This window comes from Dipodomys merriami, unplaced genomic scaffold (genome assembly GCF_024711535.1).
Source record: "Dipodomys merriami isolate MVZ:Mamm:240054 unplaced genomic scaffold, mDipMer1.0.p SCAF_24, whole genome shotgun sequence".
NCBI lineage: Eukaryota > Metazoa > Chordata > Mammalia > Rodentia > Heteromyidae > Dipodomys > Dipodomys merriami.
Window position 1 is genome coordinate 24,310,108 of NW_027203826.1, and position 21,712 is coordinate 24,331,819.

General features: G+C 37.3%; 1 protein-coding gene across 1 annotated transcript in view; it reads left to right on the plus strand.

The window, feature by feature from the left end:
• Positions 1-21,712, plus strand: part of Rc3h1 (ring finger and CCCH-type domains 1) — a 71,109-nt gene that overhangs the window by 26,487 nt on the left and 22,910 nt on the right. The window contains exons 3-11 of the mRNA XM_070034438.1: positions 1,742-1,862; positions 3,770-4,009; positions 4,330-4,505; positions 8,860-9,060; positions 9,876-10,008; positions 12,076-12,194; positions 15,841-15,953; positions 19,145-19,426; positions 21,227-21,441. Coding sequence (XP_069890539.1) covers positions 1,742-1,862; positions 3,770-4,009; positions 4,330-4,505; positions 8,860-9,060; positions 9,876-10,008; positions 12,076-12,194; positions 15,841-15,953; positions 19,145-19,426; positions 21,227-21,441 — 1,600 coding nt within the window. The remainder of the gene's footprint in view (positions 1-1,741; positions 1,863-3,769; positions 4,010-4,329; positions 4,506-8,859; positions 9,061-9,875; positions 10,009-12,075; positions 12,195-15,840; positions 15,954-19,144; positions 19,427-21,226; positions 21,442-21,712) is intronic.

The window sequence follows — 21,712 nt, forward strand, 5'->3', positions numbered from 1 at the left end:
GATTTTTAAAAGGAAAGTTCAGTTTAGATTATCTCAACTTTTCTCTTAGCCTGAAATTATCCCAAAAGAAGTAAAGTGTTTTAGAGAAACTGTAAGTTATTTCAACAAATTCTAATTGACTATTTACCAGACTTCTGAAATTCTGACTTTTATCTCTGTGACACTATGGTAATTGATTTTGTTTTCTGTTTTGTCTTATTTCCTTTACTCAGACACTCAGATTAAGTTTCTGAGTGAAAATGTGGTAATCTAATATATTTTGTGATAAAATAGAACTTTTTATGTATGACCTTATTCCAAAAAAATCTAACCTGAGTCTTTGGTTTTTAATTAAAATGAGAAAAACGTATGAAGAACATTCTACAACATACTAGTACTCTACAAACTGTCCAAGTCATGAAAAACAAGGAATGTTAAAAAAAACCATCAAAGAAAACTTAAGAGATATATGAATATAAAATGTAATGTGATATCCTGGATAGAATCCTGGAAGAAGAAAGGAAATAATATATTAAATTTGGTTTATTAATGTTAACAAGTGAATGGTAACAATGTAAGATGTTAATAATATTGAAAGCTAGTTGCAGGGTAATGGGAATTCTCTGTACTGTCTTTATATTTCTTTAAGCCTAAAGTCAAATTTATCTCATGATGCAGTAAATATGTATCCAAAGATCACATTTTACTCCATAAATATATAAAATTTAATGTTTATCAATTTAGAAATAAAGTTAAATAACAATCACTAGGCTCTCCGTTCCATCCAGCATTAAAAAAATTAATGAAAAAAATCTATTAGTAACTTATGACTTTCTACTCAATAGAATTACTACAAAAAAAAAAAAAAGTATATGGTAGGGATGGAAAATGGTCTTTGAGAGATTTCCAAAAGATTGAACATAGGAGTTTCCATTCAAAGGTGTATGTACCCTAAAAACATATGCACATTAAAAACTGCACAAATGATCATAGAAGCATCATTCATAGTAATGAAAAACTAGTCTTAATATTTTATCAGTTGATGACTACATAAATAAAATATGATACAGTCAAATACTGGACATTATTCAATAAAAATAATGATTTGCGCCATAGCCTTTGATTACCCTTGAAAAAATTATGCTAAGCAAAAGAAGAAAATACCTATTATATGATTTTATTATTTGATTTATGTGAGAAATACACAATAGACAAATCAGTAGGAGCCATAGAAAATAGAGTTTGGGGAGGAAATGATGAAAGAGTTTGAGGTTTCTTTTTAGATAGGAAATGTTTTCAAATTGACTGTAGTGATAGTTATTCAATTATGAATGTACTAAAGATCACTGAATTATGTAATTTGTACCAGCCAATGATATAGCATGTAAATTTTTCTCTCAGCCTGGGGACAGAAAGTCCTCAAGCCCTTATCTTAACATAAGCTAGGTGTGTGATACATGCCTGTAATCAAAGCAATGTAGCAAACTACATATAGGATCTAAGGCAAAAATGAGAAATGGCTATCCAAAAGGTAATAAAAGCTAAACACTTGCCTGGCAAGAGCAAGGCACTAATGTCAAAACAAAAAAAGTAATAAGACAATGGAGTAGATAGGTGTATGTTGGAAGAGGTATTTTGAAAGAATTTAATTTCCTAAGAGTTTGATATAAGCACAAAAATGTGTCAGTACGTTTGCTGTACTACTAATTGAAACATTCGTTTGGTTTAGTCATGAATACTTAGAACTTTTCTGTGGTCACAGGTCCCTGAGCAGCAACCCATTACCTTGTGTAGTGGGGTTGAAGATACAAAGCATTATGAGGAAGCCAAGAAGTGTGTAGAAGAATTAGCATTGTACCTGAAACCGCTCAGCAGTGCTAGAGGTAAATCTCATTAATTGACTATACTAAGTAAAAATAATTTCCCTGGCTGGGCACTGGTGGCTCAACACCTGTAATCCTAGCTACTCAGGAGGCTGAGATCTGAAGATCGTGGTTCAAAGCCAGTCCAGGCAGGAAAGTCCTTGAGACTCCAATTAGCCACCAGAAAATCAGAAGTGGTGCTGTGGCTCAAGTGGTGCTCTACCACTAGCCTTGAGCTGAAGAGCTGAGGGACAGTGCCCAGGCCCAGAGTTCAAGCCCCACAACTGACGGGGAAAAAATAATAATTCCATTGAGCTAGTGGTGCTAGTGGCTGATGCCTTCTAATTACTTGGCTGAGATTTGAGGATTGAAATTTGAAGCCAGTCTGAGCAGAAAAGCTGTTGAGATTCCCATATCCAGTTAACCAGCAAAGAAGCTGACCTGAGGATTATGGCACAAGTGGTAAAATGCTAGCCATGAGTGTAAAAGCCAAGCAAGAGCATGAGGCTGAGAGTTCAAGCCCAGGTTCAGTACACACACATATATACATGCAATCCTGTCATAAAAATTGTAAGCTATGGGCTGGGAAGGTAGCTCAGCGGTAGAGTGCATGCCTTGCAAGCATGAGGCCCTGGGTTCGATTCCTCAGCACCACATAAACAGAAAAAGCCGGAAGTGGCGCTGTGGCTCCAGTGGTAGAGCGCTAGCCTTGAGCTAAAGAGCTGAGGGACAGTGCCCAGGCCCAGAGTTAATGCCCATGACCAGCAAAAAAAAAAAAAAAAAATTGTAAGCTATAAGTGAATACTTGAGGTAGTGCTAGAGATTGAACCTAAGGCATTATACATACTAGGCAAGCACTTACCACTCAGCTGTACCCCATATATATTAAATGCTAATGACATTTATTGTAAAACAAACCTGCTTCATGCTAAGTAATATTACAAGCCACATAAAATAATGTAATAAATTTAGAGTTTATATAATGTTGGGAACAATGAATGACTGTAGAAGTAAGTGTAAGTACACTAGTGAAAAAGATCTTTCCATCTCCTCTGCAGAGTCTGTCTTTTTCTCTGGCTTTAGATTTGTCTGTAGGAGATATGAAAGTTGCCATTACTAGCCCGGCACCATGGCTTATGCCTATAATCCTAGCTACTCAGGAGGCTAAGATCTGAGGATCACAGTTCAAAGCCAGCCTGATCAGAAAAGTCCATGAGACTCTTTATCTCCAATAAACCACCAGAAACCCAGAAGTGGCACTGTGGCTCAAGTGATAGAGCGCTCACCTTGAGCTGAAGAGCTGAGGAACAACACCCAGGCCCAGAGTTCAAGACCCACAACCGACCAAAAAAAAAAAAAAAGTTGCCAGAAAGGGCTTGCGATGTAACTATAAAAGGAAGAAACCATTAGCAAAGATGTGCTGAGCTGTTTTGATTCCAGTCTTAATCATTAATATTTTCTGCCCTTGTTTTCTTCTGTAATTAAAATTAATAATGAAGTCAGGTGTTGTGGTTCATACCTATAATCTCCGGGTACTTAGTAGACAGAGGCAGGAGGACCCTGAGTTTGAGGCCAGCCTGGGCAAAGATAGAAAGACCCTGTTCAAACAAACAAAAAAAAGAACTGAGGGCATGGTTTAAGTGGTAGAGCACTTGACTTATATGTGGAAGACTAGGTTTGATCCCCAATGCCACAAAAAAGTTGTTTTGAATGTTATAATGAATAGTAAATTTACATGAAATAATATTTACATGTCGATTATTGTATAGTTTTAAAAATGTTAACTAAATTTTACTTTTGTAGTTTTATTTTAAATATTCTAATAGGACCCAAAATATATACATAATTCAGAAATCATCAACACATTTCTCCTGGATTGTAAAATTGCACTGTAAGCCCAGAAATAACTTCTTTATTCTCTTCTAAAGGAGTGGGTCTGAATAGCACTACTCAGAGTGTTCTGAGTCGCCCAATGCAGAGGAAGCTTGTGACACTAGTCCACTGCCAACTAGTGGAAGAAGAAGGCAGGATTCGTGCCATGAGGGCTGCTCGATCTTTAGGTGAACGAACAGTTACAGAGCTCATTCTCCAGCATCAAAATCCTCAACAACTCTCTTCCAATCTTTGGGCAGCAGTCAGGGCTAGAGGCTGCCAATTCCTTGGACCAGGTATATGATTCAAATTTGGGATTTATTCTAGGAGTCCTAAAAGTATAGTATTCCTTGGGATTTTCTCTTTATTATCAAATTACATCCTACTTTACAGCCCTAGCTTGAATAATTCTGTGTATGTTAGGTTTAATAGAGAACTTAATGCCAAAAGTTTTCACTTGGAGAAATTTTTTACTTATTTAAAGTATAATACGTTGTAAAAATCATTTTTTGTTTTGTCCATTAATTGATATTTGCAGAAACTATTATGTATTACATGAATGGATTCATCTAATCTCTACATGTGATAAATTCTGGTCCCATCCACTTTTTCCTAGCAATGCAGGAAGAAGCACTTAAGCTGGTTCTACTGGCTTTGGAAGATGGTTCTGCTTTGTCACGGAAAGTGTTGGTTCTTTTTGTGGTGCAAAGGTTGGAGCCACGGTTTCCTCAAGCTTCTAAAACAAGCATTGGGCATGTTGTTCAACTCCTTTATAGAGCCTCCTGCTTCAAGGTATGAATTTAAATTTATCTCTCTAACTTGAAAGGAAACAGTGTCTTTTCCCAAATCATAAGTGGTAAAATTTTGAGTTTAAGAAAGTTATCTATACATTTTCAGAAAAATCTGAGCTGTTTCTTTTTTCCTATTGGGGTTTGAGTTTATGTTTTTGTTTAACTTTAATTGTACAAAGAGGTTTCAGTTCAGCATGTCAGTTTCTGAGTACAGTGCTTGATCAATGTCACCCAGTTTTTCTTAAAAGAAAATCTGAGGATCGTGGTTCAAACAGGAAATCCATGAGACTCTTACATCCAGTTTACCACCAAAAAGCAAGAAGTGGAGGTACAGCTTAAGTGGTAAAGTGCCATCCTTGAGGAAAAAATACTTAGGATAGTGCCCAAACCCTTGAGTTCAAGCCCCAATACTGGCACAAAAAAAAAAAAAAAAGGAAAAAAAAATCTAGGTTGTAGATTCTTTGAGTTAAATTCTACTACATTGTTGAGTTTTGAGAGGCATCAGAAGTTTTTCACAGTACTGGAAGATTGAATCCAGAACCTCATTGCATGCTAGGCAAGTGGTCTACCCTGAGCTATATCCCCAACTTAAATTATTGGAAAAAACTGTATTTTCACTCAGACCTATGGACAGAATTGGTTTGAGAACGCCATTGAAGCAGGAGTCATTTTTATTTGGAGATATCTTCCTGGTTTAATTGTATATGCACAGTCTTAGAGTTCTAGTTACCATTTCAGTTTTAGTATTTTTGATAATGTGAGTATATTTTCTTTTCTTTTCTTTTCTTTTTTTTTTTTTTTTTTTTTGTCAGTCCTGGGGCATGTACTCAGGGCCTGGGTACTGTCCCTAGGCTGCCTTTGCTCAAGGCTAGCATTCTATCACTTGAGCCATAGTGCCACGTCCGGCTTTTTCTGAGGAATCAAACCCAGGGCTTCATGTATGCTAGGCAAGCACTCTACCACTAAGCCACATTCCCAACCCTGGATATATTTTCTTATATTACAAATTGAATTACCACTGCTTCAAACATTGCTGCCCAGTGTGTATCATTTATTTTTTATCCTGTTTTATTTTGCTGACTTATTAGACAAGGTTTCTTGCTTTTGACATAGTCCATACCCAGTACTTCATGGTCCAGCTAGCTATAAGGAAATCCATTCCTAAAATTTCTACATTCCTTCATCTGATACTATGTGGGAAGTGGGCCTCAGTTTTCCTTCAGGGCTCTGAAGCTGTCAAATCCCACAACTAAAATCACTTTAACTGGGTCAGATTGCTACCAAATCCAGTAACTTCTGTTGTGGTTAGATTAATGTGGTTTTACAGTGTAATTTGTAATTTAGAAAGTCTGCCTGCTTTTAGTACTGATTGTTCTCCATTAACAATACCAGACCAAAAATGTCTAGTAACTTAGAAAAAAAGGAAAAAGAAATATAGTTCTTCCCCTGTGAAAAATGATAAACCCAGAATACTCACAATGTGAACCTCTGTTAATCCTAACTAAAAGAATTAACAGTGGCTGAGAGTACTTCAGCAATAGAATGTTTGCCACGGGCATGTGTTGGGCCCTGGGTTCGATCCCAAGCAAGAAGAAAGGAAGGGAAGGAGGGAGGGAAGAAGAGAAGGAGAGAATAAATTTTTTTTTTTGGTGTGTGTGTGTGTGTGTGCGCGCGCGCGCGCATGCACGCACGTGTTGTTATTGTTGCTGTTGTTTTTGAGACAGTTTCACTCTGTAACCCAGAGCCTGGCACAGAGCCCTCCAGCCTCAGCCTCCTGAGTATTGATTACCATTGTAGGTATGTCAATTGTAGGATGTTAGTTAGGAAATAACATCCAAAGTGTGTTGAAGACCAAATGCAAACAGCATGTTCTATCTTAATGAATTTCAGTTGGAATAGTGACAGAGTATAATTTTGTCTTTGTACTATAGTTCTTGACTTTTATCGATTTGGTCTATGAACTTTGTGTGAGAGAGAGAGACAGAGAAAGAGACAAAAGTACGTGTGTATGAGTGAGTGAGTACTGGGGCTTGAACTCAGTGTCTTGACCTTTTGTTTCTTTTTTTTTATTATTCAAAATTGGCTTTATAGACCATGATAATGACAATTTGCCTTGTGAAGGTTAAAATGTGTTTGTGACTTAGTAACTAAGTTATCACTATTCCACAGTACTGTGAAATATGTGAAATTTATATAATCACCTGATTTCAATTAAAAAAAAAAAAAGAAGAGCCGGGCATTGGTGGCTCAGGCCTATAATCTTAGCTACTCAGGAGGCTGAGATCTGAGGATTGCAGTTCAAAGGCAGTCCAGGCAGGAAAGTCTGTGAGACTCTTATCTCTAATAAACGACTCAGAAAACCGAAGTGGTGCTGTGGATCAAGTGGTAGAGCACTAGCCTTGAGCTGAAGAGCTGAGGGATAGTGCCCAGGCCCAGAGTTTAATCCCCATGACTGACAAAAAAAAAAAAAAAAGAAGAAGGAAAGAAAAATGAGAGAAGGAGTATGTTAGGAGCAATGGGTGACTGTGTTATCAGAATCATTGTACTCATATACTGTTTTGTAGAATGGGAACTTCTTTGTACAACCACTTAAAGATAATAAAAAATGCCGGGCGCTGGTGGCTCACGCCTGTAATCCTAGCTACTCAGGAGGCTGAGATCTGAGGATCGCGGTTCAAAGCCAGCCCGGGCAGGAGAGACCGTGAGACTCCTATCTCCAATAAACCACCAGAAAACCGGAAGTGGCGCTGTAGCTCAAGTGGTAGAGCACTCGCCTTGAGCTGAAGAGCTGAGGGACAGCGTCCAGGCCCAGAGTTCAAGCCCCACGACCGACAAAAAAAAAAAAAGATAATAAAAAATATTTTAAAAATGGCTTTCTACCACTTGAGTCACACCTCCAGTTCTAGATTTTTGCTGACTAATTGAAGACAAGAGTTTCATGGATGTGTCCTCCTTGTCTGGCTTTGAACCATGATACTCAGATCTCAGCCTCCAGAGTAGCTAGAATTATAGACATGAGCCATAGTGGTTGGCTAGAACTTTTTTCTTTGCAAGTAAGAGCAAAATATATTCTAAAATCTTAATATTAAGGTGACCTAGAATTCATGACTACACTATTCAATGATTTATTTGTTGAGTAGAAAAAAAATAGAAATTTTGTACTATAATAATATGAATCCTTGTGTGAATAAAGTTACCAATACAAAATATGTTAGAGAATAGGTGACCCTAGGCTAATAAGTTTACTTTGATTTTGAGTTTACTTTGGTTTGTTAAGCCTTTGTTCTAAATTTACTTGACTCAAAATGCGAGGTGAAAACAGTATTGCCAATAAGTTAAATGAATTAAGTGAGTTAATACAGTAATGTAATGATTAATTAGGTTTTAACATAATGGCTGACAGATACTTAGCGCTCAATGAGTATAGGTGATATTTATTTTTTCCGTGTGTGTGTGTGTGTGTGTGTGTGTGTGTGTGTGTGTGTGTGTGTGTGTGTGTGTGTGTGTGTGTGTGTGTGTGTGTGTGTGTGTGTGTGTGTGTGTGTCTTTGTCTGTGTCTGTCTGTCTGTCCATGTACCAATACTAGGGCTTGTACTCAAGACATTGAGTGTTCTCACTTGGCTTTTTTGTGCAAGGCTAGCATTCTATCATGTGAGCTATATCTCCGTTTCTAGTTTTTTGCTGGTTATTTGGAGATAAGAGTCTCATGGACTTTTCTGTCTGGTTTGGCTTTGAACTGTAATCCTCCAATTTGAGCCTCTGATTAGCTAGACTTACAGGCATGAGCCACCAGCACCCAACCACTGAAGTCTATTTATATTACTAAAAGATAATATCATTATTATAGTCCAACATCTCAAACTTTACATTTCCCTGGTGGGGGCATATTTCACAAAACTCCATGGAGAAATTAAGCTAAGTGCAAATCATCTTTAGAATCATACCTGCATCTGGAGTTTTCCAGTGATAAATACAGCTAGTTAAATGTCAGTCAAGCCCTAAAGTCATGATCTACATGTATGGAGAAGAAGCTTTGTATTTTCACAATGAAGGTACTTGGACAACTATTTTCTTAAAAAAATACATATATAGCCAAATATTGTGTATGCATTTATGTGCTAAGTTCTAGCTAATTTTGAATTTCATTCCATATATTCAGTTTTCCTATAAGACCTACTCAGAAGATTTTGACATCTATAATGGGAGATGGTTTTCAGTCATCATGATATATTCAGTTTTACCCTTGTTTTTTTGCTTATAAAACAATAATTTGTTACATTAAAATTTGTGTTTTTTTATATAAACATACAAATTTGGGGGTTTTCCCCATGATGAGATTATTTGTGTTTTACTAGGTCACTAAACGTGATGAAGACTCTTCTTTGATGCAGCTGAAAGAAGAATTTAGAACATATGAAGCTCTGAGGCGAGAACATGACTCTCAGATAGTGCAGATTGCTATGGAAGCAGGTTTAAGAATTGCACCAGATCAGTGGTCCTCTTTGCTTTATGGAGACCAGTCTCACAAATCTCATATGCAGTCCATTATTGACAAGGTAAAGCTTCTTTTATTCCCTAGCTTCTTAGCCTAATCATGGAGTGTGGGTAATTTGTAATTTGATAGTTTTATCTATTCAACAAATGAGTATTAAGTGAATACTGAGTGTAAGGCTTTTATAAATTGGATTCACTTTAAGTATCATGTCATAACTAATAGTATTGGTCATATACATACATGATTAATGTTGTAATGTTGTATCTAGTACTTTTCTACATTGTTTTAGATTCTCCTTTCTATTTTATCATTGTCCTCTCCCTTTATTAGTCTGAATTTGTGTTGGGGGGGCACACACACGCTCAGTATGTGACCATGGAGAGAGAGGGAGGTGACTTTCAGGTGTGCTAGTTACCTAGGTGACACAGATAGTGGACAGAAATTTAGCCAAGAAGAGGGAGGAGTCTTTCCTGCCTTTCCAGGGTGGACCTTAGTATGTGCTTTTGTGCATCTTGAGCTTTGAAACTCAGGGCTTAGGCACTGGCCCTGAGCTTCTTTGTTCAAGGCTAGCTCTACCATGTGAGCCACACCTTCACTTTAAGTTTTTAATGGTGAGTTGGAGTCTCATGGACTTTCCTGCCTGGGCTGGCTTCCAAATACAGTTTCCTGATTAGCTAGGATTACAAGCATGAGTCCACAGCACTGCTGGGTCAGAATATTGTATACAATGTGCTAAGCTATGGATATAGATTAATTTAATTTGTTAAGGTAATAGATAATTCAGTCTGGCAGTGTAGACTATGTTTAACTTTAGTAACTTACAAAAATAATCATGAAACTGTAAGTAAATCTTATTTTTATCTTTATTTTTTTAAGTTGCAGACCCCAGCCTCTTTTGCACAGAGTGTTCAAGAACTAACAATTGCTCTCCAGCGGACTGGAGATCCAGCAAACTTGAACCGACTAAGACCCCATTTGGAACTGTTGGCAAACATTGACCCTAGTCCAGGTAAACCTAAGGAAATTAATGGAGTATCTTATGTGTGTCCTAAGTGCTGGTAGTGATACTCAAATTATCTTTTGTTACATTCCTTTAGAATTTCCCAGAAGTTTTCTGTAGAATTTTAATTTTTGCCCCAAATCTTATCCCTCTTTATCTCATTAGCTTATTTGAACTAGTATTTATTTAATACTTTAAAAATATTGTGATGCTCATCTTTCTTAGAAAATAGATTCTCTGGCTTCTTTATGTTTCTTCTATCACAAAATTGTGCTGTCTTACCTTTCCTACCTCTTTTTCAAAACCCTCAAAAGAGGTTTTTCTCATTTTGTATCTTAGTTGCATTTCATTGATCTCATTTTTACCTTATTCGTAATATCTTGTTTTTAAATATCCTCTCTTGCACATCTTTACCTTGTCAGTATTTTCCAGTCTCTTTGCCTCTTTGACCTGAAAACACACCCAATCTTTTATCCTGATAATACATCTAAGATATTTTAGCTTCTATCACAGTGTTTGTCCTACTACTGAACAGAAACTCTCAATATTTACTAGTCTCTCATTCCAAAGACTTTTTGTCAGTTTTTAAATTACTTCCTTTGTCTTCTGCCTTCAATGTTAACTGATAATGTTGACATCTTTAGTGTAGAAACTCTTATATCTTATACCTGACCTATCCTCTTCAGCCCACAAAAGTATAATTAGTTTGTCCTCTTGTAATTTTATGTCTTCTGTAGTCTGTGTTGATAGAATTTTATTCATTCATAGTATCAATATTAACTCTATGGAAACTGACTACCAAAATTCTTAGCACTGTTATTTCTTCAGTCTCCCCTAATCCATTTTCCAAATGCTTGCTGAGATTCATTATTATCTGGTCAGTGTTTCAAATCAGATGATCTTCATTTCATGCCTACTTTTCCAAACCTGTGCTTCTTCTAACTTGCTTTGTATGTTTTCTTTCACTGGTGGTACATAGCTCATATATGAAAGCCTCATTCCTTTCCTCTGAGACTTAATGCTTTACAATTTCCTCTTCTATTCTTCCAATCCAGTCTACCTACTGCTGCAAAGTAAATCACATGTCTGATATTATTCTACACTAAATCGTCAGTGACACACCATTGCTTGTAAAATAAGGTTGAAAACTCATGATTACAGCATTCAGAACCATCTTTTCATTACCCTATTTTTGTCAATTTACTTCCAAAATTGTTTCAACCAAACCAAATCAGGTATAGTCCTAACCATTTCCACTCTCACTTTGACTATCCCGAGCAATTAAAAAAAGCAATTAAACATATTAACCCCTCTACTGTTCTTGTATAGTAGTGGATAAGTTGGCTACTCTGTACTATTTTCACCTTATCAAGTATGTACCTCCAGTACTATTTTCACCTTATCAAGTATGTACCTCCAGTATCCTCTTTTTCATGTCATCACTTTTCCTTCTCTGTTATAGTATCTCTGTGGTCTGCAAATGTGCTGTTCCTTTTCATCATACCTTTTTCTCCCCATATCTCATCTATCAGCATTTCTTTCTTTCTTTCTTTCTTTTTTTCTTTTTCTTTTTTTTTCTTTTTTTGTCGTCGTGGGGCTTGAACTCTGGGCCTGGGCACTGTCCCTCAGCTCTTCAACTCAAGACTAGCGCTCTACCACTTGAGCCAGTGCCACTTCTGGTTTTTTGGCAGTTAACAATGATGTATCTAATAGGCAAGTCTTGCATCTTTACATAAAGCTGAGTAATAACCACCCCTTTAGATAAGAGACCTGCTCTTGAGTTCTGCTTAGTCCCTGTCACTCTTTTGTGTCTTTGGAACTAATGATCTAATGACAGTTGCCATTGTTGTCTAGCTTACATAGTTCCTTTTCTTTCTGGGTATTTTAGTTTGAAGCCCAAGAGTTTAAATGATTTATCCATTCCTTTAAAGTGATAGGTTTCTAAGTTATTGTTTGAAAGTTATATAATTCTTTGATTTTTGTTAGAGTGATAGCACTCCTTTATTAGTGTAATATTTGACAAAATATTGAATACCATTATAGTTCAGCAATTTTTAAAAATAATTTATTGTATAGATGCTCCTCCTCCTTCTTGGGAACAGCTGGAAAATGGCCTGGTTGCTGTGCGTACAGTGGTACATGGGCTGGTTGATTACATCCAGAATCACAGTAAAAAAGGAGCAGATCAACAGCAGGTAAGAGGGGCTAGTTCAAAATTTATAAGTAAGCCACTATCAGTGTATCTTGAAACTACACTAAAGCCACTGTGGATAAATCTACCAATAAAAAGCCAAAAGAGCAGGAACCGGTGGGTGGCTCACGCCTGTAATCCTAGCTAATCAGGAAGCTGAGATCTGAGGATCGCAGTTCAAAGCCAGCCCGGGCAGGAAAGTCCGTGAGACTCTTATCTCCAATAAACCACTAGAAAAACCGGAAGTGGCGCTGTGGCTTAAGCCATAGAATGCTCGCCTTGAGCTGCTGAATAGCTAAGGGACAGTGCTCAGGCCCAGAGTTCAAGCCCCACGACCAACCAAAAAAAAAAAGCCAAAAAAGATAACATGAATATTTTGAAACTCTCACTGTTGAAACTGTAAATTACCATGGTTAACATCCAACCTACTAGGTTTTTTTTGTATGTTTTTTTATTGTAAAAATACTGTACAGAGGGGTTACAGTTACATGAGTAAGGTAATGAGTACATTTCCTATCGAACATTGTTGCCTCCTCCTTTGTTTTTCCCCTACCATGCCTTCTCTCCCATCTGTACTAGTTTTGCTTAGTTATTTTTCTGACATCATGAAAATTCATCTAATGTGCTAGAGTTAGTTCCACATAGGAACTTTTGGTAGAAAAATTCTGTGATAAAGTTAATTCCATTTAAATTTGAGTGTGAAATTTCAGTTTGACAGTATATTTTACTTTTTACTAATCATGCTGTATTTTCACTGTGTTCTCATATGTATAGATTCTATAATGTCTTTTATGCTAGTGGACCAACACTTGTTCCTTTTATTCTCGGATTTGAACTCAGGACCTTGCACTTGCTAGACAGGTGATCCACCACTTGAGTCATGCACCAGCCATTTTTTGTATTTTATTTTTCAGTAGGGTCTCACATTTTTTGGACTGTGATCCTTCTACCTATGTCTCTTACATAGTTGGGAATACAGACATGAATATTCTTAGCTTTTTTTTTTTTTTTTTTTTTACTGTGAAAATACCATACAGAGGAGTTACAATTACATGGGCAAGGTAATGAGTACATTTCTTATCAAATTGTTACCTCCTCCTTTGTTTCCCCTTCACATCCCTTCCCTTCCCCCCAACCCCCATTCCCAGCTTGTTGAGGTGAAGTCTTAATAACTTTTTTCTGGGTCTTGAGCAGATCCTCCAGATCTTTGCCTCCTGAGTAGCTATGACTGCCCCTTTTTCTCAAATGTTTTTAAATATGTCAGTAAAATAAAATTTTTTATTCCCAGTCATTTTAGTTTATCTTCAGGATTTATTTTAGTTTCATAAGAGTTTCCATTTTGTAGTGGTAAGTTTGTAAGCTTGAAAATCATTATTTTGGGGTTGGGGATTTAGCTCAGTAGAAGAGCACTTGCCTGGCAAGTACAAGGCCCTGAGTTTGATCCTCAGCTCTGGAAAAAAGTAAAAACAAAAACAACCCTCCCCCCCCAAAAAAAAAAAACCCTCATTATTTGACTTGGATTTGGTAAATATGTACATTTGGTTATTTAACATAATATCTTTTCTTTGAAAAGTCAAGAAATATAAAAAGTCTCTGCCTAATAAGTAGAATAATGTGAATGTAATTTTTCCTAATTAGTCTAACCACTGAATGGAGCTTTGTTTTATAATTAAGAAATAAGAAAAACCCCAAACTTTTAACTTGTATCATGGAAAATATAAAAATGTGACATTTTCAAAGTATTCCATAAAGTAATAAAATACACTGAATTTGGTTGAGTTTAGTGAGTGTTGCATTTGATACTAACTTCCAAAAACATCTTCCTGCCTTATCCCTGAGTTGTAAATAATCAGTTTAATTTGTAGCTTTGGACATTTGTAGGCCCTAGGTAAATATGTATGTGGGTGGGTGCTTGTATTAGTACCAGAACTTGAACTTAGGGCCTTACCCTCTTGTTCAGCATGCTTGCTCACAACTGGCACTATCACTTGAACCATGCCTTCAGACTTATATTTTGCCGATTAATTGTAAATGGAGTGTCAAAAACTTCTCTGCCTAGGCTGCTAAGTGTCAGCCTCCTGATTAACTAGGATTCTAGGCATGAGGCACCAACACCCAACTCCTGAGTAAATTCTCTTTATGTGTGCATGAATGCAAGTGTGCGTGCATACACATGCATGCATGTGCACACGTACTGAGTCTTAAACTCAAGACCCGGGTGCCGTCTCTTAGTTTCATTGCTCAAGGCTAGTGCTGTATTACTTGCTCCACAGTTCCACTGCTGCTTTTGTGTGGGGGTGATGGTGGGGTGGGGGATGTTTATTGGAAGATAACAGAGTCACATTTTCCTATCCTGCCCTGGGGCTTCAAACCTTAATCCTCAGATCTCAGCATTCATGTGAGCCATTGGCACACGTACTGAGTCTTAAACTCAAGACCCGGGTGCCGTCTCTTAGTTTCATTGCTCAAGGCTAGTGCTGTATTACTTGCTCCACAGTTCCACTGCTGCTTTTGTGTGGGGGTGATGGTGGGGTGGGGGATGTTTATTGGAAGATAACAGAGTCACATTTTCCTATCCTGCCCTGGGGCTTCAAACCTTAATCCTCAGATCTCAGCATTCATGTGAGCCATTGGCACTGGCTCTTTAATAAATTCTTTTTTTTTTTTTTTTTTTTTTTTGTCGGTCATGGGGCTTGAACTCTGGGCCTGAGCGCTGTCCCTCAGCTCTTCAGCTCAAGGCGAGCACTCTACCACTTGAGCTACAGCGCCACTTCCTCTTTAATAAATTCTTATGCATAGTAGAGGTAGGGAACTTTTTTTCTGCCAAGAGGCATTTGAATAGTATAACATCATTCACAGGCCATACAAAGTTATTATCACTGGCAAAAGCTTCGGGAACTAATGAAAAGCACTTGAGAAGCCTACTTGTCTGTCCTGTCAGGTACCAGATGATTTTGCTGACTTTATGTGACGTACCAGCCAATTGTTCCCCAGCCCTTATCAAATTATAGGGCCTTTGTCATCTTTGTTGTGTTTTTATACAACTATATGTAGCTATCTGAATGCTATATAAAACAGACATTAGAAGAGTTGATATATTTGAAAGTATTTAACTCCATTTTCCATGATTAAACTTGGAAAGATCATAAAGGTTTTCTGAGATTTATTCACGAATTTATGCAATTACAAGTATGAAATTAAATATCAACATATCCAAAAAATTCAAACTATTTTTAAGTACTACTTTTTAATTTATTTTTGAGGGGCTGGGAATGTGGTTTAGTGGTAAAATGCTTGCCTAGCATGCATGAAGCCCTGGGTTCGATTCCTCTGTAGCACATGAACAGAAAAAAAGCCTGAAGTGGTGCTGTGGCTCAAGTGGTAGAGCACTAGCCTTGAGCCAAAGAAGTTTAGAGACCAGGCCCTGAGTTCAAGCCCCATGACAGGCAAATAATAATAATAATAATAATTTTTTTTTGAACTCTGAGCATCAGGCAGAACAGTTTTTCCAGCACCTCTGCTCTGAGTAGTTTAACATTAGATTTAATCCATAAATTATTCACTTAGATTATCAAAATAGTAAACTGGCAACATAAAATTAGACGTACTTGGCTTTTGCTTTATGTGTGATATTTTTATTTTTGTCTTAGCCCCCACAGCATAGCAAATATAAAACCTATATGTGTCGAGATATGAAGCAGAGAGGAGGGTGCCCGCGGGGTGCCAGCTGTACATTCGCACACTCACAAGAGGAACTGGAAAAGTAAGTGTAAAAATTATGAGATTAAACCTTTGGAATAAGGTATAAGTAGAATAATTTGTTGACTGTGAAATACAAAAAGAATAGTTGCATTCTCTTCAATGAATAGGACATTTTTACAATTAATACTTTTTTTTAAGTTTCTTTGGCTTTTATTACATTGTTCTGATTAGACTTATATTATTCTGGAAACATAATCAACAAAATTCTCAACATGAGGCATTTTTCACTACCAAAAAATCCTAAATTTGTAGTGAATTTCATCAATTTTAAGTTTTTATTAATGTATTTATTAAAGGGCCTAGCAGTTGTAAATAGATTTGTTTTCATTGTTCAGCATGAGAATACTGGAATTTGATGGCCCTAGTTATTTTGGGCTTTTAGGTTTTCCTTCTGTTAGATTTAGAATAGGTGTGCTTTCTTTTACAATAGCATCTGTGGTCATTGTGTTACATTGTTTGTATTCACCTGGTTTTAAAATAACTTCAACTGTCATTGAATTTAGGATGGTGGCATTTATTGCCATGCCCAGGTTATTCTTTTGTTTACTTTTTTGCTGATACATACTGGTTTGAATTTAGGGCTTCCTACTTGATCAACTTGCTTGTTCATCTGATGCCCTACCACTTGAGCCACATTTCCAGCCCTGCTTTTTGATTATTTTGGAGATAGAGTATCAAAGCTAGCTCCATATTCTCTGATCTCAGCTTTCTCCATAGCTAGAATTATGGGTATGAGTTATTTGAGCTTGGCTTATTCTTAATTTTTAATTATACTGGGAATACTTTTGAGAAAAAGTAAAATATTTCAGGCTGTCTTCAGATGATTTTGCTACCATTCCTCAAATAAGTTCTAGAAATTAGAATTTCAACAAATCTTAAAAATATTACTAACATGATTAGTAATGTTATGCTAATTAAATCACAAAATTCATTGCTGCTTGAGATTTGATACGAAATATACACATATAGTTCTCAGGTTGATGGAGCTATTGGGTTTGGTTTTTTTTCTTTTCCTCCTCTTCTTTTTGGATAGGACTTGTGATTTGAACTTAGGGCCTTGCACCAACTAGGCTGGCACATACTGCTGAGCTCCACTTTCCACCATATTTTTGGAGTAGGGTCTTGGTTCTTACGTAGGCAAGAATTTCTAGAAAATAATATTAAGTACACTTTATTTATTGGATTTTCTTATTTTCTTTTAATCATTATTATAAAGGTGATGTACAGAGGGGTCAGTTTCATAAGTCAGGTAATGAGTACATTTCTTTTTGGACCATGTCACCCCTTCCTTTGCTCTCTCCCAGTTTTCTTCCCTGTCTCCACCCACAAGTATAGTTTGTTCTTTCTCTTTCTCTTTCTCTCTCTCTTTCTCTCTCTTTCTCTCTTTCTTTCTTTCTTTCTTTCTTTCTTTCTTTCTTTCTTTCTTTCTTTCTTTCTTTCTTTCTTTCTTTCTTTCTTTCTTCTGTTCCTTTCGTTCCTTTCTTTCTTTCTTGTGGTGGTCGTGGAGCTTAAACTCACGGCTTGGGCACTGTCCCTGAGCTCTTTTGCTCAAGGCTATCCCTCTACTACTTTGAGCCACAGGGCCACTTCTGGTTTCTTGGTGGTTAAATGGAGATAAAAAGTCTCAGAGACTTTTCCTGCCCTGGCTGGATTTGAACGGTGATCCTCAGACCTCAACCTTCTGAATTGCTACGATTACAGGCATGAGCCAACAGTGCCTGGCTATAGTTCATTTTCAACATAGTGTCTAGTGAGTACCACTGCTGCATTTATTCACCCTTTGTCCACCCATTTCTGTGTCTCCACTTATACTTCCAAAGACAGATAAATGAATAAAAAAGACAAAAAGAAAACAAAAACAACAACAAAGAAAAAAAACTTTTTCCATTTCCTCGAGTTCATATAATATTTTATATGATCAGTGGTACATAGGCATTTTTGTTTTTTGGAGGGTCTGGTCGTGGAGCCTGAATTCTGGGTCTGGGCGCTGTCCCTCAGCTCTTTAGCTCAAGGCTAGCGCTCTACCACTTGAGCCACAGCACCACTTTGGCTTTTTTCTTTTTGCTTATGTGATGCTGAGGAATTGAACCCAGGGCCTCAGGCATGCAAGGCAAGCGCTCTACCACTGAGCCACTTTCCCAGCCCCTACATAGGCATTTTGCCTTTGTGTTTCTCCCTTAAGAGTATCTTCCTTTGGTCTCATTATGTATGAATGCCTTGCAAAATTACATTGTGTACTGGTATCATATTTGATTCCCTCATTTATTATAGGACATCTAGACTGTTTACGCAACTTGGCTATTATGCAGCAGTGAACATGGATATGCAAGTCTTGTTACAGTATCTTGGCTTGTGAGGTTCAGGGTAGATGGCCAGGAGTGGTATGGCTAGGTTGTCGGAGAAGATCTGTGTTTAATTTTTTGAGGAACCTCCAGACTGCTGTCCAGACTGGTTGTATTAGTTTCCATTCCACCAGTAGTACAATATAGTTCCTTTTTCCCCCACATCCCTGCCAACATTTGTTACTCAAATTTATATTGTTGGCTGATCTTACCGAGGTGAGATGGAATCTCAAAAGGTTTGTTTTATTTGCATCTTTTATGGCCAGAAATGTTAAACATTTCCTCATGTGTTTGTTAGACCTTCTTACCTCTTCTAAGAAGTCTCTCCTTAACTCCTTTGCCCATTTAGTAATTGGTTTATTAGCTGAGAGGTGTTAATTTCTTGAGCTTCTTGTTTATTCTGGATGTTAGTCCTTTGTCAAATGTATTGCTGGTAAAAAAAATCTATTGGCTATCTTTCTAGTTTAGAAACTGTCCTTTTTATTTTGATATAATCCCATTTGTAAAGTCTCTCTCCTATCTGCTGTGCCCCTGGGACTTTTCAAAAAGTTTCTGCCTATGCCTCTGAGTTCTAGTGTTTCTCCTACTTCCTCTTGCTATAATTCAGTTTTGGAAATGGCATTGAAGTCTTTGATCCACTTTGAGTTGATATTTGTGCATGGTATCTGCATATGGATGCTTTCTTTTTTCCACCATAATCCTTGGCTCCCTTCTCAAATACCAGATAACTGTATTTATATGGTTTTATTTCTCAGTCTTCTAGTCTGTTCCATTGATCTTTCAGATCAAAAGCTTGGCTTTTCTTTTATATTTAGTTCTTGCCTTTGCTTTTTTCTCTTTTTTAATATAGATTTCGTAAAATGAACAAACGTCTGATTCCCAGAAAACTATTGAGTGCCTCTTTGGGTCAACTTAATGAGGTGGGGCTGCCTTCAACAGCAATGCTTCCAGATGAAGGTGCAGTGGATCTTCCTAGCAGGAAACCCTCTGCTCTGCCAAATGGAATTGTATCATCAGGGAATGCAGTAACACAGCTGATTCCACGTGGGACAGATGCCAGCTATGATTCTAGTCTGAAACCTGGAAAGATAGATCATCTGAGCAGTAGTGCTCCTGGATCCCCTCCTGACGTGTATGTCATTTTTCGTGAGTTTTAACTGTTTTTTTTTTTTAATTGTAAAGATACTATACAGAGGGTTACAGTTACATGAGTGAAGTAATGAGTACACTTCCTATTGAACATTGTTACCCCCCCCTCCATCGTTTTCCCCCTACCATCCCTTCCCTCCCTACCATCCCCGAGGTTCTTTTTTTTTTTTTTTTTTTGATTGTGATTAAGTGATTACATAATTTCCTGAATTTCAAAGTATTGTGGAATAATGATGCTCATTTAAAGTCACAAGTTCATTCTAACTTTCCTGGAGCAAATTGTCTATCACAGTCCATAACATATAACCGGTGTTCACATGTTATACACCATACATGTGATCAGCAGCATGGGGATATTTAGTAGTGGTTCGACCAGATGAGTGGGAGTTCTTTGTTTCTTAAGTCCTGTTAATTTTGTTGTATAACCTAACATTTTGGATTTAGCATCCACTTATCAGGGAGACCATGTACCGTTTGTCTCTTTGCTCTTGGCTTACCTCGCTCAACATGATTCCTTCTAGCTCCATCCATTTCCCTGCAAATGCCATTATTTTGTCATTTCTAATGGCTGCATAATATTCCATTGTGTATAGATACCACAATTTTTGGATCCATTCATCTGTGGTGGGGCATCTGGGTTGTTTCCATATCCTAGCTATTGTGAACAGTGCTGCAATAAACATGGAGGTGCATGTGTCCTTGTATATTGGTTCCTGTTGTTCAGGGTAGATGCCTAGAAGTGGTATGACTGGGTCGTAAGGGAGGTCAATCTTTAGCTTTCTAAGGACCCTCCAGACTGCTTTCCAAAGTGGTTGTATAAGTGTACATTCCCACCAGCAGTGTAATAGGGTTCCTCTTTCTCCACATCCCCTGCAGCATTTGTTTTTTTGTTTTGTTTTGTTTTTTGTTTTGTCTTTTCTTTTCTGGTACTGGGGATCGATTGCACTTAATAGGCAAGCGCTTTGCCACTGAGGTACATCCCAGCCTGTTTCCTGAGTTTTAAAGTTACTTCTTTGTAAACACAAGTAGAAGGAAGGAGAAAAAAAAAACTTGGTATTTTTGTCTTTATTTTGTTGCCTTTTACTTTGATTTTGCAGATTAGTGATTTTTAAGAAACAATTATCATTGGTTAAAAGAAAAAAAAGATTTGTCTTTGCAAAATCTCTCTTTGTTTTTGTTTTTGTGGCGAAAGTGCTGGGGCTTAGATGCAGGGCCTGGATGCTGTTTCTGAGCTGCTACTTTTCCTCAAGGCTAGCACTGTACCACTTGAGCCACACGTCCACTTCTGGCTTTTTGGTGGTTAATTGGCGGTCCTGCCTGGGCTGGATTTGAACCGTAGTCCTCAAATCTCAGTTTCCTGAGTAGCTAGGATTACAGGCATTAGCCACCAGTGCTAATAATTGCACTTTTTGTAGAAAAGATTGACTGACAGAATAAATTAGTTTCCAAAATATTTTTCCAATATTTTTCACATGAAATAATTTATATGTAAGTATCTTAACCAGGCATCAATAGCCCATACCTGTAATCCTAGATACTCAGGAGGCTGAGATCTGAGCACTGTTGTTCAAAGCTAACCAAGCAGAAACGTCTGTGAGACTTTTATCTCCAGTTAGCTACCAGAGAGCTGGAAGTGGAGCTGTGGCTCAAGTAATAGAGCACTAGCCTTAAGCAAAATATTTCAGAGACAGTGCCCAAGCCCTCAGTTCAGATCCCAGGACCAGCACACAAATAAACATATTTTAGAGAACTTAAACTTGCCTTGCGTTATCTTAATCCTTAGGCTGGAATCTGTCCCTAAGAGTATTTCTGCCTTACCTGTGAATCCACATCCTATACCCTCAAGAGGGCCAGCAGACTTGCCTCCCATGCCTATCACCAAACCACTTCAGATGGTACCACGGGGTTCTCAGTTATATCCAGCACAACAGGCAGATGTTTATTATCAGGATCCTCGAGGAGCTGCACCACCATTTGAACCAGCACCTTATCAGCAGGGTAATAATCTTTCATTTTTTTCATTTACATTTTTTAAGAGGTATGAGAACTATGCAGGTAAGAGTGATTACTTACATAGTAGCTTCTTTTAAGTAAATACATTTTTAATACTTTAGATAGATCATTATGACCAACTAAATTGCTTTTTGCAATTATATAATAAATTTCTTTATATATTTCTTTATATTTTATTTTATTTGCCATTCCTGGGGCTTGAACTCAGGGCCTGGGCACAGTTCCTGAGCTTCCTTTGCTCAGGCTAAAACACTAC